Here is a 26,541-nt window from a genome sequence, read left to right as displayed (position 1 = left end):
TTTGCGGGTACGATTGCCCATCCCTGCTTTAGAACATGTTGGATGGTTAAGGGCCTCGCTCAAGGGCCAAACAAAGATGTGACTATCCTGCTAAGGATGGGATTCAAGCTAACGACCTTTGAGTAACAAGCACAGCGGCCTAACCACATGATCCACACCCCAGAGGTGAAAAGTACAGGTCCAGAAAGTATAAATCCAGACCAAATTTTTGTTGCAACCAACCAGTTGAGCATACAGATTCACAGAGGACTCAACCGGTTGGCTGCAACAAAATCTTGGTCTGGATTTGTCCTTTCTGGACCTGAACTTTCCACCTAGTTTTGAATAACAGATCAGTGATGGACTGAAGAGTGTTTTGCTCTGAGAAACCGGCGAACCTGACGCTCCAGCAGCCTAAAAAACAGGCTAATGACCGCATTGCATTCCCCCGAAAGCCGACCGCACTCATTCAATGAAGTCATTTGTGCCGATCAGAAAAGCAGCACGATAATCTGAGAGCTGAAAATGGGGCATTTCCTTTTAAATGCGGCGCTGCAATTACTGGGGTAAATGCGTTATCTTGTCAAAAAGGAAACGCAAGTGGTCGTCCTTCACCCCAGAGGACAGAGCCGTGTTTATGCGTCTGTGCTGACAGCTGTCACCTCCGTGACGGGGACGTCACAAGGGAAACCACTTCTGCAAGTGCATAGCTTTAAACAAACTCTCAGAAAGTGCCATGAAAGCCCTTAATATTAAGGTACTCATGTTCAACTCCAGAGAAGTTCTGATGCAACAAAAGCTCTTCATCATCTTTAAAAACAACTTCTGAGAGCTTTTTAATGTTTTTAATGTTCCCACAAATGCATCACAGAGCACAAAGTATCAGTTCTTTGAAACTCTTTGACTGATGCCACAAGAATAACCTTAATCTAAAAGGCAAATTTATTGCATTCATTAAACTATATGCGTTAATTTTGTTTTGTACATCTATTTCTTGAACTAATGTTGGAAACACATCCTTACTAAGATCTGCATGGCCCCAGACAGCATCTGGTGCTGTAGTAAATGTCAGACTACCAACAAAACCTAAACTTTCAAACTTCCATGACTCCATATGCAGGGCAGGCTCCCTGTAAATATCCAAATATAAGATAGGAATTCTCCCAATTTGGTATTACAGAAGCAAATCCTAACTAACTTTAGGAATCCTCTTATCTCAGGTTATGAAATCCTAAATACTCAACCCAGCTTTGGTCATCAACTTTTGAATCTGTTACCTAGCAACCGACGTGACTTTTTAATTTCTATTATAATAATATATATATTTTTAATAACAAAGTAGTCCAGTTACACCAAGCATCTAATAGTTGTGATAGAAAGTTTCATTGATTATGGTTCTTCTCCTCTTAGAAACTGTATATAATGAGCAGCCAAATGACTAATTACCGTCGCCATTTCCGTTAAATTACGTGACATAGCAGGCCGACATGTTTTACATCCGCTTCACTGTGAACATCTTCTTCAGCAAACACCTGAAGCGGATTTGTCAGTTGCACCACAACCGGGAGGGCCCCAATGCGCCAGGTCGGCCGCTCAAAAGACAATCGTAGTTGCTCAGCTAACTGCAGGACGATAGTCTGTTGAAGCATGTATCTACTAACGAGCGTTTTGTTATCAAACCGCAACGCACCGTTAGTCTGCCATTGGCCTCTCAATGAATAGGTTCCGCCTGTTGACATTTTGTTGGTTGGGTAAAGACAGAGGCCACATGAATAAAATAAGTTTAGTGATAAAGTGAAAGTGAGCACAGCTTAACGGTTATCCTAAAGTTAGGAGAGTTTATTTAAGATTTTCAGAAGTTAGGAAGCTTGTGTAATACACGTTTCCTGCCTTACGTCAGGATCGAAATATTGACATAGGCACTGTTTGCCCAATGTTTTTTTTTTCCCTAAATCAGGTTCTAACCCTAGTTACCATGGTTACCAAACAGTTAAGCTAGGATCTGTAAGGTCGTACCTTAGGAAGATTCTGTAACATAGCCCCTGCTGACTATATCAGGGTGACCTGGGCAAGGGACTTCTCGGATGGGATTCCGCAAATTTCCAAATTTAGGCAATTTGGAGACTCCGGTACACTTTAACTGCATTTCAAACATTGATTCTCCATGCACACAAAGACTTGAGAGCAAAATTTGAACCCTCAACCCAGGAGGTGCGGAGGAAGGAGGAGCTACGGGAATCTATAAAGACAGAGAGCCAATTCTTCCCCGTTGTCACGTCAACTAGGTTTAGCTACGCAAACGTGAGCGTCAAAGGTGCTCGTGTTATTTGCGCGACATGACGGAGGATCATTAACGGGCTGGCAGGAACAGAAATGAGGAGTTTGGCAGGCGGAGAACGTCCCACACGGGGGAGGAAGGAGAAACCAGGCCAGGAGAGAGCGCCAAATCGGCGAGACGAGCGACGGGTCTACTGCTGCACCCCAACACAGAGACAGTGACAATGCGGAGCATCCATCCTGTTTAACTGCCCCAGGGCCCATTTCCACAGGCGTGGCCTGCATGGTTATCTAGCAGATACTGTCATCCCAAGTGATCTACATTTCTTGAGAATGGAGGGTCAGCCAGTTCCTGGAACAACTGGGTTAAGGGCTCAAGGGACCAATGGTAAAACCACTCTAGGATTTGAGCCGCCGACCTTCTGATCACGGACACACCATCCTAACTTAACAGCACTGATACCACACCTGCCCAGCTGTGAACTCAAAGGGTCACACGCTCGCCCTGTACCGAGAGGTCGCCCTGTACCGAGAGATCGCCCTGTACCGAGAGGTCGCTGGCGTCTTCTGTTCTCCCAAATCCTACTCCGTCTTTCTTTTGTTTCAGTTACCGTTAATCAAACGATTCTCGGCGGCACCTCAGGAACGAATCGGTGTCCCCCCTATTAGTGGAATTTGCTCCAAGCTCTGCTGGGAGCGTTTAAATAAATCCCGCTGCGGATAAAGTGCAGGATGTAATGGTGAGATGTCTAAGCGGAGACAGACTACTCGGTACCCTGGGTCGAGTTCTCGTAGTAACCTTGAGCAAAGTACTTAACCTCAACAGTCCCACTATATCCTGAATCAGTATCTCTGAGAGCCGCTGGGGATGAAAGGGTCAAGCTGGGAATCAGTTGGAATTCTACACAGAGAATGAGTCAGAACCATCAGAATGTAAATGATCGATGGGATCGACGACGTTCCCAATCTCTCCCTTTCCGTCTGCATTAAAGCCCTCTGTGTTTTCCCAGATTTCCTTCAGTATATGCGATTTCCACCGGGATTAATGAAGTTTCTATCTATCCATGTCTTGTTTCTCTTTTATTAAAAATGAGCCAAGCCTCACTGTTTCGCTACATTACAGACATGCTTTGTAACTGTGTTTCATCTTTCATGCTTGTCCAAAACAGATTACTCATAATTACTTACTAATGGTACTTCCACAATGAAAAAAGGGGATATATTAAAGTTTAATTAATTAAGGCATGTACTTCCTGAACATATAAACTGACATTATGTGTGTCTATCTCAATAGAAGCTACCATTATGTTTGTCTGTCTTACTTTATTCAGAACATAAATTTGGCCGGTGCCAAACAGGCATATTTTAAAATGGACACAGGTATGCAGCGTTAATCTGTGAGCCGTTATGTTTTTCCTTTCACTCCGATCTCCTTCTGTTGGCCCTGGGGTGTGGGGGGGGGGGGGGTGGCAAGCAGCCTGTACATTTCCTGCGGAAATCGGGCTCCGATCCGTTGACCCGTGTCTGGCTGGGGAGGCCGTTGAGGGGCCTGAATGTCCATTCATCACCCCGTGGGTCATGCGGCCATTAAACACCGTCGAGGGAGTCAAAAAAAATGAGGAAACTAGAGGGAGGGAAGGGGAAACTGTGCTCAGGTAGCTCAACAAATTGAGTGCTGCCCTAACAACACAAAGGTCGTGGGGTCAAATCCCAGACAGCATAAATTATAACCCTTCTCTGTACTGTAGTTGTTTTGGATAAAACCAGCAGGTAAATGAGAGACATGGACTGGTAACTCCTGCTGGGACAGTCGGCACACTACTCTGTGGCACCGGCAGCCGTGATGCCAGGGGGCGGGGACACAGCCTCCCGGGGAGGCTGGCCATTGGCTACCTCTCCTCTGTCTTCAGGGAAGCTCCTCCCCTTACAGAAAACGCCACACACTTCCTGTCTCAGTCTGGCCTACGCGTTTCTTCAGCATCCGCCGTGTGCTGAACGGTCCCTAATGGTCCGGTCCTGCTCCGGATCAGAGCTCAATAGGTCACGAAGCTGGCAGGGGAAGCAGGAGGGCGATTTAACAGCCCTGAGCCTGAGAAGTCCAGCTAAATATTACTGACCACGGAGTCTTACAGCATTAAGACTTAAACTGAATAGCAATACGCCCCCTGGGACATATATAATTTAGCAGACTGTCCCCAAAATGAAAATATTTAAATATACTGGCCTGAATATAGACCTCTAAGCACCTCGAGTCCCAGAAACCCCCGTGCTCATCCTGTCACGGCTTCGGCCGCTTCCAAGGCTGCGTGATGAAACACGTATAAACATACAAAGTAAAGACGGCCCCCCTAGAAGCACAACGTCACTGAGGTGACCCCCCTCCCCCCCAACCCCAAGAGCCTGCCAATACATCATATTCAAATGGTCTTCCTGTAATCATGGGCAGGCGTGCATGTTGTGCGTGCATGTTGGGGGGGGGGGCAGGGTAGGGCGGGGCACTTGTAAAAGGCCCATTAATGTGATGATATGGAGATAGATGGACCCACTCCCCCTGTATAAACAGCGTGTTGCAGTTTTGTATGTCAGGAACTGTTAACCCGTCCATTGTTATCGATTCCACATTCAGTACAATCTACTCACTAGCCAAGCAGATAATATATACTTACTAAAGGCTGTCTGAGCCTGGGGCAATTTCTCCTCTGTTCTGTGCTGACTGATCTCAGAACAGTAAAGATCGAAATTAAGGCAAGAACACTAACATGCTGTGAAAACCAAATACCTCCCGGAAATTATATTCAAACAAATGTTCAGCCTTTTATATCACGGAACAACTTTTTCATGCATTTCGTAATCGTTATATATCAATATTAATTTACTTTAATGCTTGTGGTTAAAATGCATCAGTATGAGTAATTTGTCCCGCTTCACATTCCCAGTTGTTAGGCATACATCCTCTGCATGTGCGGCTGGAGGAGAACTCTGATTTCAGGCGATAATAAATAAATAACCTAATAAGGACAGTAAAAAAATGAAAAATAAGTCTGTCTCGTGAAATTTCATCAGTGGACGTCGGTTTTTTGCGCTTAAGTGCGGCGTCGACGCTGGGAACGTTTAGTTTTTTAAGTTACATGTTAAATGACACAAAGCAAAGGAGGCAGTCAAGCCTGTGCTGATTTATGCACCGGGCAGGAAGGAAGGCAGTAGAGTTACAGTGCATCAACAATCAGCCAAACGAGACCGACGGGGAAGCTTCGCGAACTCACACAGTAATACCGTCATAACTGGCACAGTTCACGTTTATGGACAATTGCGTCCCACAACATAGCAATTCTTTGAATCGAAATTTCTTTGAATTAAAAAAAATCCTTTTATACGCACGCGTGAGAGCCGAATAAACTCGTCAAAAATCGTTCCCAAGCATCTGAAAAAAGGGGAAGTGAAATTGCTTCAGTTTGTCTCCACAGCGTCACCTTGGCTCGCCCTAAATATAGCGCCGCGCAAAGCCACAACAGCGGCATTTGAGGCAGATCAGAAACGTGCTTTTAACCGTTTCACTGTCATTTTCTCATTCATTCCAAACTGGTAAATTATAGTGCAAAATGTCACTCGAAATCCCCAACCCCCGGCCAAGCGATGATGTTTTCAGAAAAAATAAGAACCGTGCAGTTTATCCCGCTGTGCCTTATTTTGACTTGAGTTTTTGACAAAACTTCTTGTGACATAATTACAGCTGCATAAAACACTGGGCTTTTTTCCCCCTGTGCTGTGGTTTGGTGAATTCTTGTTACTGTATGGTTTTCCGGCTTGCATCAAAAATAACGCTTTTTTGACAATGAAATGCACCACGCAAAATGTAGCCTGAAAATAAAGGAAAAATCACGATATATCTCCAACTGGTACTTTCCACAAGAAAGGGAACATGTAGACGTCAAGTTACCCTCGTTTCATAAATATTTTCGGAGAAATGACCCGTTCTAATTACCTCATCAGCTATCCTAAATACTGCGATATAGATATCTCTAAAATCCCAGAGGATACAGTTTTATTATACTCACGTACACGCACACACTAATAGAATAGTAATAATAATAGAAAAAAACCTTCCTACTAGCGATTTAAACACACAAATGAGCTGGATTTTAATGGCTGGCGTCAGGCACTACTTGAAGGATTCCTTGCAATCACACGGATCAATGCTCATTGAAATTTCATGAAGTCAGATCTAGGGCTCGTCATATTTCACAATAATGACCTGGAGGAGATGCAGGAGTGCGGGGGAGGGGGAGGATGGGGGGTGGGGGGTGAGTGGGGATGCTTTTCAGCCCCAAAGTCAGCAGTAACAAATGGGTAAGAGGAAGAAGCCGTTCGGCTGCCGGCTGCTTCACGGGGGTGCAGGGGACCCGGAGACGCCCATTGCGGCTCCGACACCCGGCGCTGATCCGGGTCTCATCATCCGGGAGCGCGCTTAGCATCTCCGCGTACGCGCATCGCATAGTAAACTGTTTCTCCTACCGATCCCTTTTTCCAGGGTGGGGTCTCGTGCGCTTCTGATAGCAATCGATGCTCGACGAGCCATGCCTTTCAATAAGCCCGAATTACTGCCTCACGCTCCTGCTTACTTCACTTTGGTTATTTTTTTTCCTCAGCCGATGCCATTCCGCGGATCGATACCACAGAACGTTACGCTCCTTACCACTTTTTCCAATAAACCCATTGACGCCATTTATGTTGGAAAATCCTAGGCCATTATAGTAAATAGACGGTGTTTCTTAATCCGGGAAACTGCCGGTAAGGACACTGATGCAAGAGAATGTTTACAGGGCAAAAAAAAAGATGTTTCTTTACTTTTTTTTTTTTTTAAAAAAAGAAACGTTAAGTAAGAAACATTTAAGGACCACATCCATTCACCCATTTTCCATACCCGCTTGTCCCATGCAGGGTTGCGGGGGTCCAGAGCCTATCCCAGAAGCTATGGGCATAACTCAGGGAATAACCCAGGACAGAGCACGGATCCATCGCAGGGCACCAGCACATATAACAGTAACAGAGGTTCAACTCTCACTGAAATTGTAAGTGGATGAGTTCTGATGAGATGCTGACCAATTACACGTGGTTATTGACCATTTTGACCCATTTTTCTTGATCAGCAGACAGATTTTACCCTGACCCTGTGCTGAATGTGCTGGCTGGATGGATGGAGATAAAAGCCGGAGGTTGATAGTTCAGATCCAGAGAGTTAAAATCCAGACCAAGATTTTGTTTCAACCGTCCAGTTGAGTTACTCTGTGACTGAGACTCTTTATACTCAGCAGGTTGGTTGAAAGAAAATCTTGTCCTGGATTTTTACTCTCTGGACCTGAACTCCCCACCACAGATAAAAGCAGCATATTTTTATTTAGAATTTGAACAGATTTGTTCTGGAATCCTGCACTCCCCCTAGACTGGGTGCCTGACAGTTAATTTCAAACTGATATTTACATCTATGGTCTCCGGTAGCAGAATGCTGTATAAAACAGCATCGAGCTCACGTCATGTGACCATCCGTGACACAAAACAGCCTCTTTTCACCTGAGAAATCTCTCCCTCCCACACTTTGCAGATGAGGACAGAAGATTAAACTGTGATATATGTCCGACTTTCGTTTTTTCCCCCCCTTTCCTGTCTTCCTTTCTCTTTTATTGGTTCCCACGCGCAGCCCCGTTGTGTCGCAGGTGGCATTTCAGGCCGTAACCTGCCAGAGGGGGGAAAACAAGAATATAATGTGATCATCAGGCAGGGGTCTTTTAATATCCGCGCCTCCGGGGGGGGGGGGGTTCCAGGATCCGCTGAAATCCTACGGCCATTTATCAGCACCTCCGATCTCTCCCGGCGGCGCGTTGAAGTACTGGGGGGGGGGGGGGGGGGGATGTGCGGAATGATGGTAGGGAGACCCAAACAGACGTGGCACGAAGGCGGGAGAGATGGCGCCCCCCTGTGGTCCGACCACGCCACACGGCATGCCCTGTAGGTGCCTGGCTTAATTGGTCCCGATGATTAAGCTTGATCTAACCGGGTCACCAGGGTGTCAAATTACGGTAAGAGTCCGTGTGGCGGAGGGTCGAGTGCGGCGCTGGAAACCCACTGCCTCCATGTGCCAAGATCTCTCCGGACTCCAGATGGGGCGTAGGGCCCCCATCCATCAAACTGCCCCCCCCCCCCAGGCTCTGGCCCCAGGGACGTCAGGCTGTGCCAGTTCAGCAGCCGAGGAGGGGGCTTTTTCCCAGGGGCCCCACCGTGAGTCTCAGGGGGGCCGCCGCAGCCTCGCCGCCCTGCACCATAAATCATGCCCCACTTCTGCAACCCCCCCCCCCCCCCCCAAAACGCGGTGTCGGGGACCGTCTGCATAAAACAGGCCATAATTCCGTCGCTGGTGGCGCCACGTGCTCCTCTAATCTCCTCACCCCTCTGGTGAGATTACCGGATCCAGCGGGGGAGGGGGGCATCAGCCTCCCCCCTGCCGACTTTCAGGTGACTCCCGGCGGCCGGACGGGAGTCCCATGATCGGGGACGACGCCAGGGACGCCCCCATTGATTTCATTAGGCTCCCATTGTGTTCCTGCTCCCTAGCAGCAGCTGACCCCCCCCCCGCCCCATGCCATAGCCGTCTGCCTCAGCTGCCATCCGGCTAAGATTGGTGCCCTTTGGCAACTAGCGAATGCCAGCGAGCGCCACAGCCCGGGGTAGACCTCCGGCGTAGTGCACATGCAGGGTGCGGACAGGCCGTTGGGCTCGGGGGGGGGGGGGGGTCACCCTCGGGGGAGGGGGTCAATCAGGAAGCAGGATCGCGGAGCTGCTTTTTCCTGTTTTTTTCTGGACGCTTGGCCGAGCTTTCAGAATAGTACACTTCCGCTACGTGAACGCACAGACGGCAAAGGTTCTAGATCAAAATCTAAATCAGGCCCAAATGGGAATGTAACAAATCCCAATTTTCCCTTCCTTAATTCATCTTCGATTCATATGGCCCATATATGTCTTCATTTTCTCACTGATGACCTCTGACCTCTCAAGGGAATGTAACTAATGCAGGATTTAGTTTTCTGGATTCTGGGAAACAAAAAGACGACAACAGAAAAGAGGGTTTATACCCTTCTGACATGGAGTGATTAGCAGGCAGGCGAGGTCACCTCCAAGCAAGCAACCCAAAGGCTGAGCTGAGACCAGCGCTGATGAAAAATAATAAATAATGTCAAGACCCTGCCCCCAAAATGTGACCAAGAAAACACAGAACGGCAACCAAACGAGCGCTAATCGACGGCATAGCAAAACAGCTCCAAAGAGTTACATAGTCTCAAATTCTAAATATAAGCCAAGGAACGCTTGTTAACAAGTGATAAGGTTAGAAATATTCTCTTCTGAAAAGGCAGTTATGCAATTCCTCACAAACATCCCCAGAGACACAGAGACTGAAAAGGGCGAATGTTTACCACCAGCTATGGTCCATCTGAAGCCAGGAGGATGGGATCGGCATTCGCGCGGGAAGTGTTTTCTGGAGTCACTCCAGAGCCATTGTGGCCTTATAATTTCCCGAGTTGAAAAAGAAAATGATGTTACCTAACTAGCATCGACGCTAATGCTAAATGACTACTAACATGCTGCAGGATCTGTTTCACGCTGGTTTGACTCTTACTGGTTACCATGCCCCTAAATGGCCGCATCTCAGAAGCAAATAAATATCCCGTAAAAGCATTTACCTCCATTGTTCTGTCTTTCACCCCTTCTGAAATTTACAGTAGGCAAAAAAAACAACAACAAACTGCAATGCCTTTTATTGGAATCTGCCTGTAAATCACAATGTGACCACACCCCTCTGTCTGGTGCCAACATCCTCTCATCAAATTTCTCCCACAATTCCTCTCCCGTCATTTTCGGGCCGGGTCTAAACCCGGCCGTGAGCCTGGTGCTCTGATTGGCTGACGGGGGCCACTTTTTTTTTTTGTTTTTGGGTGGTGTGTCGTTACGCGCTAGATCAGGGAATGTGCTCGTGCTTGGATGCCTGGGCACGTTGTTTAAATGGCTTCAAGATGGAGTCCAATAAAACACAGACTGTTTTCCTAGTGTAATTGTGACCATTTTACAGGCATTAGGCGTAACAACCCTCCATCTACTGTAATTAAGTAAAGACTGGCCTCGTCGTGAACCAGTATTTAGGCTGAAGGCACATTAGGCGCTATCGCGGCGCGCTATCGCCAAAGATGGCCGCCGGCCTGCTCACATGTCACATGCGATGCATTTCGACCATTAACGGCTCTTAATTCAAACTGTCTCGAGGAAACTCCGACTCGTACGACCCCACTCATAGCGGATGGTCGATTGAGTACTCACCCCCCCCCCCCCGCCCCCTCACCCCGACCCTACCCACCTTTCTGCAGAGATAAAGAGCACACGACCGTTATCTATGATTCATACCGGGTGTTATAACTTCACGAGAGCAGAGTGACTGAGATTAAACTCCCACGGAGATTAAATAAGGATGGATTCTGTGGGGGAAATCTGTCCGTGTTCAGCGGGAGTCTTTTAAGACTCGCTAATGTAGACTTTCCAGGGATCCGCCGGCCTTTTCTTGTGACACTGTAACTCAGTGGGTAGGACTGCGGTGTCAAACCCTCAGGGTTGCGGGTTCGATTGTAACCCTGTAGGTGTGAGACCACAGTGCTAGCCAGTGAGTCACAACTGCCCACAGTTCGGTGGCCGTGTGCGTCAGTGAGCCCTGCGATGGACTGGGACCCCAGCCAGGGTGCCTAGCCTCCAGGCTGACTGTGACCTCATAGTGGATAGATGGATGGATGCATCGTTTAATTTAAGTATACTCCTAAGGCATTATGGGAAAAATGGCTGTAAATGCCGGCTGAAACGGCGTCTTTCTCACCTGTGTAGATGAACCTGCCGGGGGTGCCTTTGCAGAACTGCTTGGACTTGTAGGAGAGGGTGACCTCCACCACGCCCGGGATGTGTCTGGGAGGGGTCTGTACGCGGATGGCATGGGGGGTGATGAGCTGGGGGACAGGAGATGGGGAAACAGCGTCGGTCAGAGAGAAACCGGAGCCGGAATGTGACCCTATGGAAGGGTTTATTGTGTAGGGGAACCCCCAGAGTGCCCCCCCCCCCCACACCCCCCATCTCACTCCAACCCCACCTGAGGAAATGCACGTACAATGCAGTCCTGGATTAGCACAGTTCCCAGGTCAGCGTGCTGATGTCATGCACATTACATCACCTTGTTTACAGACTTTATGCTCCACCTCCCCCCCTCCAACCAGGAGCCAGCAATTCCCCCACCCCCCCCCCCCCCCAAATGCATGGTTTCCACGGTAGCGGCTGGAAATATTGCAGTAGTCGCACGCTAACTTTTTACTGCTAATAGGTCACGTGACTGGTCACATGATGCGGACAGAGTGTGAGTGTGAAGCCACTGGGTGGGTCAAACTGGCTGGAGGACCTGGGGGGTGGGAGACTGACCTCTCCAGAGGGGGTGGGCACAGGGACGCCCCCCCCTGCCCCCCACCCCAACCCCCTACAATTCGCCTGCACAGCCAGGAATGACAGGCAATTAGGAACAGGCTCCCAGCCTGGACTCTCACTCTCGAGGATCCTTGTAAAGTGAATCAAGCCTTTAATTGTTGTCACTGAATTAGGGTGTCAGTCAAACTCTGCTGCCTGGGCGCAAAACCCCCCCCCCCAAACCCTGTGTCCCCACATACCCAAAAATATAGACTCAAATAGCACTCAAACACTGTAATCCATGGACAAATTTACCCCCATAGTGCGGGGTGAGGTTCCTATACTCCAGAGTCCAAACCCGGCCGCGGCGAGCAAATCTGTGAAGCTACGGCGGTATTAGAAAATTCTGGTACCGGAGAGAAAAAAGCAAACACTTCTAATTAAGTTTAAATATTAACCTTAATTACTGTGCTAATAAAGTGAAGCGGAACATGAGGAGGAGACGCGTGACGTTGAGCGCGTGCTAACGGAGCCGCGGCCTGAGCACTGGGCGCTGCGAGCTGGGCCAGTATAATACCCAATTTACTGTGAAAATAAACACACACCCGTGATTGTTTTAAAATACCTCGCTGGCAGAGAGGGGGGGGGGCTGGCTGCGATTGGATCAGCTCATTAGGCCCCAGCTCCCCTGGCCGACAGAGAGGGGGGAGGAAACACACTCTGCCCTCTTTATTTGCTCCCCATCCTGTAAATTTATTTGCCCCTAATGTTCTAAGAAAAGAAAATCGTGGATGGTGGGGGGGGGGGGGATCCTCACCACCTCCAACAGATGGATTGGTGAGGAACTGGGGGGTCAAAAGCATCCCCCCCCCCACGTGTCGAACTCTCGCTTGTTAGCCAGAACATCTGCTGCATCTAACCATCAGGAGATGCTGGAGACATTGCAGATGGGTGGCCCCCCCCTGTTTGGAGCTAGGTGGGTGGAGGCGGCGTAGGGGGTGGGGGTGGGGGTTGAGGTCAGGGGTCAAACTGCCCACACATTTTGGGAGTGGGGGTGCAGGGGAAGGGGTCTGCAGCACTAAATCGTTCCCAGATGCGTAGCAGATGCATGTTATAGTCTGACTGCTGCTCAGTGTTACAGCCGTCAGACATAACAGCATTTCATACGTGTCAGACACTCCTGCTAGATCTTTACTCGAAGCCTGGACGACGGGTGAAGAAGAAGGGGGCTTAGATAGTGAGAAGCTGGCAGCAGACAGATAGCAGTGTCCTGTGATCATTCCCGGCCAGGCCAGCTGTCCAATGGGGCGAGGTCTTCAGCAGACCTGCGCGAATGGGAGCTGAGGAGATGTCCTCCAAGACCACCGAATGCTAAGGGATCCCCATGACCCTGAAGCCCCGGCTCATGTGAGACAAGGGGGTCAGTTAGACCCCAGACTGTCCAAAGCAGCGTTTCCCAATCCGGTCCTCGGGGACCCAAAGTCGGTCCATGTTTTTGCTCCCTCCCAGCTCCCTTCCCGACCGTCCACATTTTTCCCATCTTTCCCATTTCCAGCCCAGCTCCTGGTCGGAAGTCTCTGAGTTCCTGAGGACTAGGTTGGGGAAACACTGGTCTAAAGCTTCAGAACACTGCACTCCCAGATCACAGCGGCCCACGGACCTGCAAGCAAATGCAGGAATAATGGGAAACAGGTACCCAGCTGGCCCACTTTCGAACATCTAGCCCAAGAGGTAGGGGGCTGACAAGCTCCCCCCCCCCCCCAGGATGCGATTAATCTCTCAACGTCAAAGTGATGCATTAAACGTATTAAACGTCTTGATAGAGTGCTCTGCCGCAGTAAATTGTACGTCACGCCAATAAAGTCTCTCGGACTGAGCCGACTGGAGGCAAATTTAATATTAAATAGGATGATTGTCTTATGCTCCAGAAGGGTGTTATGATCAGAGGTGAGGGGCATGGTGGAAACCGCTAAGAGCCGCTAAGGGCCATGAAGGGCCACCAAGGGCCACTAAGGGCCACCAAGGGCCACTAAGGGCCACTGTCTTCTTAATGCCTCCTCCTCTCTCACGCTTTGCACTGGTCTTTCGCCGGCCGTGCTTCTCACCAATCAAGGAAAAGGCTTTTTAAAAATAGAATTATTTTCGGGAGGGAGGCTAACCCAGTTTCGAGACGAAGTAACAGATAGGGTCTGTGGAAAATGACCTGTATGAGAGCATCCCCGTCCATTTTTTTTACTATATAAGCATCTCACCTCTGACACGTTTCCTTTTAAGCAGTTTAAAAATGGCCGCTTCGACGTCAGTCTGACTGCTTTGTTCTCCGATCTAAATTCCTATGCCAGTTCTGTATGTTACAGACGTTTAAGCTTGGAAGGAGATGGCTCACCTCGCTCCAGACCAGCATCGTCCCAAAGATGACCTGGAGGCCGTCGAAGAAATTGTCACCGATGATGATGACGGTGGCGCCCCCTGTTGTCCAACCCTCGCTGGGGCTGATGGCTTTGATGCACGGTGCAGCTGCTTCCGGGTGCATGCGCATGGGGAGATGGGGGGGGGGGGGGGGGAAGGGGAGGAGCCTCGTATGAGTGCAGCCCGTACGAATGCCCTGCGATGGAATACGTCCATTCTCCTATCTCTACTTATAGCGTTTGACATCGGATTGACCAATGAAAAGATGTTTTATGAAGTTATCGATTTTAACTTGAGGCTAGACAGCTAGCTAGCTAACATCATCGTTAATTGAGGATATAAAGCGATGTTACTTTGCATCTTGTTCACACTGACACATTTGCCTTGCTTGACCAACAATCCATGTAAGTCCATTTAAAACATTAAACTGTTCACTGACAGCTGTGTAAAGATCGGTCTCTTTGTGGTGCGAAGGGTGTCTCACGTTGTTTTAGGGTTATTTTGTAAACCAGTTTCTGAGAAAATGTGTTTTTTTTCACGTTCCTGAAATTTTTTGGAGATACGTGTCTTTCGTTGGACAGCGATGACACACACATCCCAACATGCATCAGCGCCAATAAACGCCACGGAACCTGCAAATAAACCGGTCATACGCTAAAACACCATCGAATCATTTTTCTCTTGACGCCGCGCTCTGTCATGCACTGCGTTCACGCACGTCACCGTCCTGTGTCTGCAGGTGTCTATTACTCAGACGTCGGTGGTCGACACGCGACACGCGAGCCTCCGATGTGATTTGCGCGCTGCAGAGCAAAGAAAAATTCCAGGCGAGCTGTAAAACCGACACCATGGCCTCGACTGGCCACAGATGTGGGTTAGAATTGGAAACAGCCCCATATACCAGTTTAAGCGAAACATGACCCAGTTATATTCGCGGGACATTCGCATTTCAGATGCCGTTATACTTCCTCTAGTCTTACTCATCGATACCGCCGGATAGGGCACCCTTTCCAGAAGGTGTCTTACACATCATAAAAGCTAAATTTTAGATTCAGAGGCAGAACAAATCTGATCCCCAGGCCTAAGACTTGCATGGGGTGGGGGGGGGGGGGGGGGCAGGTAGGGAACTTTGGTGTCAGTAGGATGCCTTCGTATGCTCAATAATCGCATGCAACATTTACAGCACGACATGGGTTATTAGACAGACTGTAGAGAAAGTCAGAGCGTGTTCTGTCGCTAGGGACGCCAGTTACAGCCGGAGAATCACCACCGGATCCTACAGTGTGGATCAGACAATTAAGGAACGCGGGTGTCAGGCTGGGGGGGCGATGGTTGCTGAGGTGGTCCCAGGGCCTGGCAGAGACCACCGTGCCGTTTGAGCCCTTTGTCCCGACGCCGCTGACTTCACAGAGATGCTAATTGGACTGATCAGACACACACGCACACATGCGCATGCACGGACGCCGTTATTAAACACGGTCAGTCCCGAAGGATAGGGTCAGCGGCCACTGATTGTTTTACGGGCGGCGTGTAAATGTCAGCCATGCCCCCACTCTCTCAGAAGCCGGTCGACCCCCCCCGCAGGTCCTCGATCAAAGGCCAGGCGTCCAGGGAGACCAGGAGATAACGGCAAGCAGCCATTAATCTGACGCGTTAATTGGTTTAAATTTCATTCTGGGCGCTGAACTTTCGGCCCGGATTCTGATGGCTGGGTTCCAAAGGCACTCGGGTAGGGGGGGGTGGGGGGTAATTATTTGAGTTCCAATTAGCTTAAAGTTTTGATGAAAAGTAAAGGGGAAATATCATTTATAAGCGGTCAGACTGCTACAGCGTCAAAGCTTATCCGGAGGGGTGAGGGGGGCGAGACGGGGGGGGGGTTGCTGGCTCGGTGGGTGTCTGCAACTGGCACACGGATGTGCCTCTGGCAGCAGATGGCGTGCGGGCGCACTGGGGGGGGGGCGTTGTACATGCTCACTCACTCTGCTGGATGTGGTGCCCAGGAATGGGGGGGGGGGGGAGTGGCATTTTGCAGTTTGAGGAACACCCCCAGAGCAGGAATGGGGCAGCTCCATTACTAGAGATGTTTATTAAAAGGTAGCCTTTGCAAAGGGGGGGCGAAGGGTCCAGCGGGGGCACATTCATATCATCTTGGCAGGCGGAGTTATTGCATATTTTACAGATTTTATTAATTAATGTATTATTTATAACATTTTACATCAACGAATGATCTCCCAGTGAAGGCTGTATCTGATGAAGCTGGTCTTTCTGTAAAGGCTGTGTCTGATGAAGCTGGTCTCTCTGTGAAGGCTGTTTCTGATGAAGCTGGACTCCCTGTGAAGGCTGTGGTTGATAAAGCTGGTCTCCCTGTGAAGGCTGTGCCTGATGAAGCTGGTCTCTCTATAAAGGCTATGTCCGATTATGCCGATTATTCTATGAAGGCTACGGTTGATGAAACTATATTCCCCACGAAGGTTGTATCTGATGACTCCCTGTGAAGGCTATGTTTGATGCAGCTGGACTTCCTGTGAATGCTGTGTCTCATAATTTTTTTTTTTTTTTGCTTCTGAAAGACAGCCCCCCCACAACACAAATAAATATGCTCTAATATTGTTTCTTCCACAAATATCCGACACGTCTGTCACACACTTGTGTGTGGAACGAAGAGAATCTGATTCACCGTTACTGCAAACCAGGGACGTCTCTCCCTGGTGTCTGCATGCTCCTTTGTTGATCTCCTCCTTCGGCGGGGGCCACAGGGGCGAAGCACGGCGCAATTTCCCAGCAGGAGAAACGGGGCAGGATGAGCAAGATGAACTGGAGCAATCTGTGTCGGTAATCTTGGCGCGGCTCGGCTTCTCTATGGATTACCCAGATGGTGCAGCGTGAATCCATCTGATGGGATTAAACTTCGGTGCCTCCCTCCACGCCATCTGTTCCCCGGGCTGCCGCGCGCGCGGATGCCGTTCTGCCCCTCCCGCTGGACCCTTCGCCTTCCCGGGGGAGGGGGAGCACTCGCCATCCATCTTGTGCCGCCTCGGGACGCCCCCTCCCACCAGCGCCCTCTCTGGTGTCCCTCCAAACCGGAGCGGGCTCATGATGAATCTCCTCCAATAAGAAGCGGCCTGCCTTCTAAGTTGAATATTGTCCAATAAGAAGCGGCCTACCTTCTGGGTTGAATATTGCCAAATAAGAAGCGGCCTACCTTCTGAGTTGAATATTGTCCAACAGGAAGCTGCCTACCTTCTGAATGGGCCTCGGCTATCTGGGTAGGGGGCGGGGCAGTAGGGGAAGTTTGACAGGCCCAGAGATGGCCCCACGTTTGCTTTGTGGTTCAGATGAAGGTCGTAGGTAGAAGAGCCGACCAAGCAGTCAATATCAGAAGCGGGTGACCAGGTGCTCTTAAACATCATCCTTTATTTCCCAGGCTATTTATCTCCTTCTCAACTCAAGTGATAGCACACAATATTATATTTGAATTGACAATATCAAATTCAAACCTTGATTTATAAAAATGCGACATGGATATAGTGGGAAATATCGAGCACTGAGCAGCCATGCAACGTTAACTCCTTCATTCAGGGCGCCCAACCAAAACATGACGGACAAACTGTTTGTCATTGTTACGAGGTTAACACAGCAAATCTGCTTAGCAGATGCTATGATGTAAAGCAATGAGCATTTTAAGGTAGCTAGGTCACATAGTAACTGTGGATTAAAGGTCTTGTTCAGGGGTTCAGCACTGAAACCGCCAGGCTGACCCTGGGATTTGAACCAGCAACCTTCCGGTCACACGCACAGCATCCTAACCCACTGAGCCGCACGCCGCCCCCATATCGGCCCTCTAAGTGCCCAACTAACGTGCCCGATCGTCGGATTTGAAGGCACAGGAAATGAGCACATGAAGAATCAGTGAGATTAAATTTTCCGAGCTTCTGCTACGGATTTCCTGCTCTCGGAAAAGACGCAGACACTTCATTCCCCCGTTAATCTCTTTTAAAACACAATCAGAACCTCAACTTCCCCTGAGACACTCTTAAATCAAAATGAAAAATAAATGCGATGTACTTCTGTCATTTCATACACCCAAGATACGAGAATGGGAAGCTAATTGGATTTGCTTAACTCCGAAAATCAGTTTCTGAATTGCCGGCGCGCGTCTCTTTAAGAGCGCTGGCATGGATGTCCCCAGTGTCACCCGCCGAGGAAAGCGATGAACGGCAGCCTGAGCCACAAAAACCACGGAAAATTCAAAGTCACCGAGCCACAGGGGAAATAAGTTGTTGTCATTCATATCCTATGAGGAGAGGAGGCCACCGAATGGGGAATGGAAGGCACGCCCTCTCGAGCGCCCCCTACTGGGCGACACCAGTCAGCGGCTGCTTTACAACTACATTGTAATTTACACCCAGCAAATACCAAACGCAGACGCTGTGAACGTAGACCACACTCCAAATCGAAGGTGGGATTACTCGAGAGCACAGCGCACTTCTGGGGAGGCTTGTTCTGGAACCTTCTGGCAAAGAGCTGTGACAACACACATCCAGGTTTGTCGGGGAGGGGGGGGGGGTTTCCCCTAGCCGAGGGGGGCGGACAGGTGTGGTCAGGAGAACAGTGGAGCTGAGAGATTCAGGCCGGGCCCGGATACGGTCGATCGTTGACAAAGGGGACAGCTTCATCAGCCGCCATCTCCGCCCTGCCCACCACGAGGCCCAGGCTGGGCAGAGAGGCAGGTCAGCGCATTAATTAGATGGAGTCTTTTGTTGTAACAGATGGCGGAGAGGCATGGGGCTGTGCCTTTCAGGGCCAGGGCACCAGCTCAGACAGACATGGGCACCGTCTCCGCCCAGCCGGCCGCCAGCCTGCCAGAGCCCGTTCGGTGGTCCCGGCCCAGACCAGCCGCTGGTAAGGGAGCAGCGCAGCGTGGGGGCTAACAGCGTCCGGCACCGGGGCTTCCCCGGGGGCTGGGGCCGAGGTGGCGGTCAGGGTGGGGGTTGACAAATGAAGCTGCTATGTTTTCCCAAACTCACCCAGCCAATTAAGAGGGCATTATCTCAGGGTGGTGACCAGCCCGGCCATCTCTCTCTCTCTCTCTCTCTCTCCCTCTCTCTCTCACTGCGGTCCCACGTAACACCTCTGTTTGTCAATGCAGTAGACTGTGCAGACCTCTCCCCCCACCCCCCACCCCTGTTTGCTGGAGCAGCCTCACGGAACGGGGGCTTCCAACTGAGCCCCGGACGTGCCTGGCGGGGGGGACGATTGAAGACCTTCCAAAAATCTCCCACGTCGGAAGCTTCCAGACATACCCGGGTGTGACGTGGAAATCGGCCGCTTTCATTAACAAGGTTTCTTTCTAAAAAAAAGGCAGGATTTTAGGTGCCCGCTTACGTGCCCGAAGAACAGAGAGATGGGACAGCACCACCAAGCCGGAGCAGAAGAAGAGCACGTTACTATCTAGCTGAGGTCAGGAGGTCCTGATACTCTCTGTTGTGGTCATTAGTGTCATTGCAATTGAGGTCAACCCAAAGGTCTATTTTAACATCGCGAGTCACTCAGGAACACAAGGACACATGTAGGAATAAGATTAGATTAAGGAAATCCACTGTGGAGTTTTATATTAAATCGCGTCAGCAGTGTAATGTTCTACCAACTGAGCAAACTTAGGTCAAGCGACTAACCAGCTAATTAGTTATTTGCACTTTGTAGTGGAGCTCAATGGCACACGTTCGTTTTTAAACGTGCTTTCCTCAGACGGGACAGGATCACGCAGATCCGGGGAGGAGATCAGATGCGTACCGTGCTCCAGGAAGGACGGCGTCCCCTCCGAGGCGTCCAGTCTGCGGGCTCGCCGGCCGTGCTTGGAGTTGTTGTGCACGAACATGTTGTCGGACACGGAGAGAACGTGACCGTCGACGCTGACCGTCGTGGAGACCACCACCTGCGGGGAAGACAGCCCATGAGAGGAGGGACAGGGCAGCATAACTCACCCTCATCGTGGTCTGAGGTTTCCGGCTGCGTGCGGGTGATGTAGTCAATGCAGGGTCAAACCTACATGTGAGGTCTCTGTGCGTTTCTACTCGTTTGAGAGGGTACCAGACCATCCCGAGCTGGTGCGTGTGCGTGTTTGCCTGTCTGAGAAGGTTCTAGGTCATTCTAAGCTGGTATGTGTGGTGTCTGAGTTGGTCTCTGTGAATATGGCTGCAATTAATATTTTCCAGTAACCCAAGTCTGTCACCCGAATGTCACCTTCTCTAATAAACCACCACTGCATTTTCCAGTGCAGTTAATATTTTCCAGTCACCCAAGTCTGTCACCCGAATGTCACCTTCTCTAATAAACCACCACTGCGTTTTCCAGTGCAGTTAATATTTTCTGATACACACTGCGTCCCAGTCTAACATGAATACATATATGGTAACACTCTCACACAGATGCATACATGCACAGTTTAACGTGACTAAATTCAGCACCATTAAGGATCCTTGGTGCCTTGAGTACTATTGTGTTTGGATTAGTGATACAGCCCCCTCCCCCGCCCCCCCCCCCGCCCCCAGGCCTCCGCCCCCCAATCTGCCCTGACTTGAGAGCCTCTTGTCCAAATTGTTAGAGAGCCTCAAGAGGTCACCTCCCCTTAAGAGAGGATGTGCTTGAACCCGATTTAGCAAACGGCATCTCTGCTCTGCCCGGGACAGACACCCTCCAAGTCTCCATTTCCTCTTGGTTTTCTCTCCCTCTCTCTGGCTCTATTCCAGAACATTTTTTTCCATAAAATTACTCCTTTCTGATGGGTGTCACATACATCAGCTTAACACAGGACTGGGCAGCACACAGACACACACTGATGTTTGTTAAGACCATCTACTCCATAATAGCTGTTAAATAATTTTGAATGCCAGAATAGCCTTTATAGTATATCAGGCAAAATCATCAAATATCTAAAAAAGCTTTTTTTTTTACTTTGACTGTTATTAGCAAGTTTTAAATTAAAATTTCACTTTAGTGAGTTTCTGAACCATAGAGAAGCTGTCAGAGACTTTATAGCCCCAATAATGAAGAAACAAAGATTTACTAAGGATCATAAAGATCTTAGTGGACCTGTAAATGAGTGTCCCCCCCCCACGATAAACAGGTCAAAGTAATGAATCCGAAAATTGTAAAAAAAAATCTAAGTCAGGGTTGCTGTTGACGCTGAATCACTAACTTCCTGTTTGCACATCCCGGGCCTGGACGGGGGACAAGGCACGCAGGGATGTTCCGTCAGAAAGAAGAAGAACGCTCTAGAGCGGCCCGAGAGATGGTGCAGAGTGCGACTCTGGGGCGAGGTGCGGGGGGATAATTCAGAACGGAAAAATACTATTTGGACATATCACTTCCTGTCTGGCACAGCCCAATTAAGATCCACCGGAGAGGAGACGGCTGGGGGATGACGTGGGGGTTTCCCGAGAGCGGTTAACAAGCCCGGCTGTCTGCAGACACTCTCATTACATGGTTAGCACGACGCCGGCAAGCAGCCTACATCCAGAGCGTTTCGGTGACATGCTACCAGGAGGGGGGGTTGGTCCCTTTAAGAGCCCCGTAAGCTCAGCGGCAGGCGGTGTGCGGTAGTTTTGAGGCTGTTAAAAGATAGGAAGGGGTGAGTCCAGGCAGGACGGCTGTGATTCCCATGGGGTAAGTTATGGTATGAGCTTTGAGACAGAGGGGCCGTGTTTGTGCAGAGGTCTCGAGGCCCAAGGGGTCACGCTCTAGGGGTGGATCGGGGTCCAGGTTTCACGTTTCTTCACAGGAAGTGATGGTTTATTTAAACTGGCCTGTGCGCATTCCTGCTGGCTGAGAGAGAGATGCAGAAGCACAGGCCGGCGTGGCAGGGTGATCAGCGATACCGGCCAGGGCTCAGCCCTGTCAGCCCGTGAGACGAGCACAAATGGAAGCAACTGTGTTGGCTGTGAATGTGTCAACGCACAGGAGGCAGGGTCACTGTTTGGTGGGCGGGGTCAAAGTAAGATGGGCGGAGTTTAGGATAATGGGCGGAGTAACTACATGGAAGGTCAGGATGTTGGGTTATGATGTTGTACGTGGAATCAGTTTGCAATAGGCAAACTGTCCGGATAAGGTATGCAGAGAGACTGCACGAGAGGCAAGGTTACTGTAAAAAAGGCAGACCCACTGTGTAGTGGGTGGAGCCAGTGTACGGTGGGCGGAGCCAGTGTAAGGTGGGCGGAGCCAGTGTATGGTGGGCGGAGTTATTGCTCTGAGTTAACTTATAAAGTGAACCCTTTCACTTATGCAACCATTGTGTCAAAAGTGTGCAGTAAAGACTGGAGGAAAGAGATGATGGAAAAAGGAGGATAGAGGAAAGAGAAGCCAGGGAAATGGGACCAGAGAGGAAAGCTAAGAAAGAGAGACTCACACAGCATCAGCAATGGCGTGTAAGTAAGTAGCACTTCTGGACTTTTAACTGTAAGTCATGCAGACCCACATCTTTCTGTGTGCAAAGCAGCAGGTTTTGGGGAAATGTTATTTAAAAAATGCAGGACTTGACAAAGGCAACCGACTCTCAAACCCTCCTCTGTCAGCATGCTGATTTTTCTTTGGGGGGCGGGGGGATGCCTGTACCTGGAACCGGCGCATGTCCCGTGGGTTCCCCGCGTTCTTCAGACAATTCTGGTTGCATTTCAGGAAGAATTTCAGGAAGAACCTGCAAAGAGAAGAGAAGCGAGTGTGAGGAGTGAGTTTCCACGGATACGCAGTTCAATCACATCCGGTAACCGGTGGTAACGGGATGCAGTAGCCTTGGAGACCGTTTCTTCTCCGGTGTGGAATCTAACTGGTCACCATAAACCAGACCACCCATTGGCCATGGTCGGAGCCTCGCTGCCGCGGACAGAAGGGCCGTTCACATAGGCCACCTGATAGCAGTTAAATGTCACTGTAGATGCTCCTGCTGACTAAGTGGCACTTTGCTCTGAGGGCTGTGACGCGTCAATCATCCCGGGACTGACAGAGGTCCTGCTGTCAAAGGCTCAGTGTTTGGCAACTGGCAACCGGACACCCAAGTCTGTGACCCGAATGTCACCTTGCCTAATAAACCACCACTGCAAGCACACGCACACACACACCCACACACACACACACACACGTCGGGTATACCTATCCTTATGGGGACCGCTCATTCACTTCTGTGGGAAAAATGTTAATGCTAATGATTTTTATATAATTGAATTTCCCCTTGTGGGGACCAAAAAGGTAATCCCCACAACATAATTTTTTTTTTAATCACGTTGTGGACACACACACATCCTCCTCTGTCTTACACATATATGACAAACTCTCACACAGACGGCACTCTCTCTCTCTCTCTCTCTCTCTCCATCCCGTCTGTCTTACACTCAGTCTGCAGTATTATCACTGCCGATTACACGCCAAACGCGGCGAAGCGTCTCCACGCAGGACCAGAGCCGGGTCTCCCAGCGCACCCATCATCCAGCAATTTAGGATTAAGCCCCCCAGTAATGTCTGTCAGCGCTGCACTTCTTCCTGTTATTCCCATGGATGTGCGGGATTTGAACGGCAGTTTTCTTCTGTGCTCCTGATTAATACGCGTCTGCATCCTGTTCTTTCCATCGCTGCCAAAAGTTTGCCAAAAAAACTGGGTTTTTTTTTATATATATACTTTTTCGGGAAGTTTTAGCATAACCAGAACACAGCTATGGTCTCTATGTTCATCCATCAGGTTGGAACACTGCTCTACCAACAGGGGGCGCTAGCTGGATGCCAGCCCATCTTCTCCACTTCCGGAATCCGTAATTGCCTCCTAACTTGCCCGCGTCTGTCTGTGTCTGTACGTGTCCGTCCTCCATTCTACCCCAGCCGCAGCCAATCAGAGTAGAGCATCAACAAGTGTAAACTGCCACCGTGTCCTAAATGTCAGATTTGGTGTAAAACATGAAAAAAACCGTCAAGCTCACAGAACACCCCCAGAACCCCGCCGCCCTGCACGGCTGCTGATGAGTGACAGTGACTGACATGGGCTCACAGAAAAACAGGAATATACAAATAGACCGAGAGATAAATAGCAGGAGTTCTGCACAGGGCGTTGGAGCCGGAATTGCTGGTGAGAATCACGGGGATAAAGAAATATCGTGTTTTAATATAGCAGGCGGTTCATGGTGACAGCGCCATCACTTGGCCCGGCCCAGCCATCGCCGGTCTTCCCCCTCTGCGGCTTTTCATTACCGCCAGTCTGGATACATCCCCCCCCAAGCCACGTCTCCTCAGCAACTGCCGGAAGCCGTGGGCTCTTCCCATCGTCGTGACGACACGCGGCTGTCGGGGTTGCCGTGGCGATGGCTCCTGGTCGCGGGAAAGCCCTCCTTCATTAGCGGCCGTTTCCTAGGTTCGCGCCAGCAGTCTTCTTAATTACTCCTCGCCGGAGATATGCGGGGTCACCTCCTGACCCGGGACGGATTTAGTGGAACTGCGGCACGGATCGTTCTGGTTTCAGAACGGAATGTAAAGCTCCCTGGAGTGCCATGGAGAGCCCCCCCCCCCTCCCCCGCAGTGGATCCTGGAGCGCTCTGGGAACACGGGCCCAAACACGCACGTCGGTGAAGGACCCACACCTCCATACATCCAGAGCTAATGGAGGAGACTGGCTCTTTGCTTTGGGGGGGTCTGTGACACTGACCGCTTGAAGGCGCAGACAGATACCACAGGCAGCTCACAGCACTGTGCATCTTTCCTCTGCATCACACCATCTGACTCCCAGTTCCCTCTTCCTTGGCTCCATCATCCCTCCTTTTGCACTCCTCCTTTACCCTGCCTTTCCTCCTCCCCCTGCCCCTTTCCCATCTCCTTTAACCTACCCTCCACTCCTTTGTGCCACCCTTCATTTGCCCTGCCCTTCTCCCTCTTTCCCCACCCTTCTCCCCTGCTCCCTTTGCCCCACCCTCCTTCCTTTGCCCCACCCCCTCCTTAGCCACGCCCCTTCTCCCCTCCTCCTTTCCCCTACCATCCCCTTCCTCACAGCAGAGCACGAAGCCCCCCCCCCCCCGCAACGCAGGCTAACCCTCACAGTTGCCAGCTTCCAAATCCTCCCCAAAACCGAGCCGCCACATCCCCCCCTCCCAGAGCAGGAGGGGTCCGCAAACGAGCCTGTACAAATTTTGACGGTACTCTTATTAAAATCCTGCCGCTTCTCCACCCAGCGGAACCATGACTGCGCTGGATGTTGCGGCATTAGCGCGCCGCCTGCCATTAGGGCCCCGCCTGCCGTTAGGGCCCCGCCTGCCATTAGGGCCCCGCCTGCCGTTAGGGCCCCGCCTGCCGTTAGCGCCCCGCCTGCCGTTAGGGCCCCGCCTGCCGTTAGCGCCCCGCCTGCCGTTAGGGCCCCGCCTGCCGTTAGGGCCCCGCCTGCCGTTAGCGCCCCGCCTGCCGTTAGGGCCCCGCCTGCCGTTAGCGCCCCGCCTGCCGTTAGCGCGCCGCCTGCCGTTAGGGCCCCGCCTGCCGTTAGCGCCCCGCCTGCCGTTAGGGCCCCGCCTGCCATTAGGGCCCCGCCTGCCGTTAGCGCGCCGCCTGCCGTTAGCGCCGCCTGCCGTTAGGGCCCCGCCTGCCGTTAGGGCCCCGCCTGCCGTTAGCGCCCCGCCTGCCGTTAGGGCCCCGCCTGCCGTTAGGGCCCCGCCTGCCGTTAGGGCCGCCTGCCGTTAGGGCCCCGCCTGCCGGCTGCAGCACTTACTACAAAAGGCTTCTCCGGAGGTCACAGTCGACAGGGAGCTGACGGCTCCAGAACAAGCCAGATTATGGTAGCGTGAAGCGTTAAGGGCCTGACAATTAGAGAAGGTTGTTAACAGATAAAAATCGGAGGGATTAGGGTTACTGAAGACTAGGAGCTGCAGAACTGGATCTCGGACTAGGAGCGGGAAAGCTGGATTTCGGAATAGGCGGTTTAAACTGGAATTCCGAGTGGTAAAACCCATAGCGACCAGCAAAGCCTAAGAAAATTCAATTAAAAATGACTGCAAGCCGTCACAGCGGCGCCCCCCACTGGCTCCAAGATGACCCTGCATGGAGGATCATTTATAATTGTTCCGCCGCTCTCGGCGCTGCTGGGATTCAGCGGTTATCAGTTTCTTATGTAATGAGAGCGGGAGCAGCCAGGGATCAAGCCCTTATCCTTTTAATAACATGGACTTGCCTAACCTGCCAAAAGAGGGGAGATTTAGTCCTTTATCCAAAGCCATTTATACAGTTTTCCCTACTTGGAGAGCAGGGCTTTGCTCAAGGGTAACACAGCCCAGCACTCGAACCCGGAACCTATGGATCATACAGATAAGTGTGTTGCCACGAGGGTGCCCACTCCGACTAAAAAAAGAAAAAAAATCACAGAAGTAGTCCCGTCCTGTCCCC

General features: G+C 50.6%; 1 protein-coding gene across 3 annotated transcripts in view; it reads right to left on the bottom strand.

Moving 5' to 3' along the window:
- Nucleotides 1–26,541, bottom strand: part of LOC111850541 (transcription factor COE1-A-like) — a 113,233-nt gene that overhangs the window by 22,245 nt on the left and 64,447 nt on the right. For 2 of the 3 annotated variants that reach the window (XM_023824535.2, XM_023824551.2), the window contains exons 7-10: nucleotides 22,753–22,834; nucleotides 19,936–20,077; nucleotides 14,120–14,253; nucleotides 11,162–11,288 (exon numbers count right to left, since the gene is read on the bottom strand). In XM_023824535.2, the coding sequence (XP_023680303.1) occupies nucleotides 11,162–11,288; nucleotides 14,120–14,253; nucleotides 19,936–20,077; nucleotides 22,753–22,834 (485 nt within the window). The remainder of the gene's footprint in view (nucleotides 1–11,161; nucleotides 11,289–14,119; nucleotides 14,254–19,935; nucleotides 20,078–22,752; nucleotides 22,835–26,541) is intronic. The other variant, XM_072706400.1, reaches the window with a different exon arrangement.

Source organism: Paramormyrops kingsleyae, chromosome 24 (assembly GCF_048594095.1).
Source record: "Paramormyrops kingsleyae isolate MSU_618 chromosome 24, PKINGS_0.4, whole genome shotgun sequence".
Lineage (NCBI taxonomy): Eukaryota > Metazoa > Chordata > Actinopteri > Osteoglossiformes > Mormyridae > Paramormyrops > Paramormyrops kingsleyae.
Note: the sequence above shows the minus strand (reverse complement) of the source record. Positions and strands in the feature narration are given on the sequence as shown.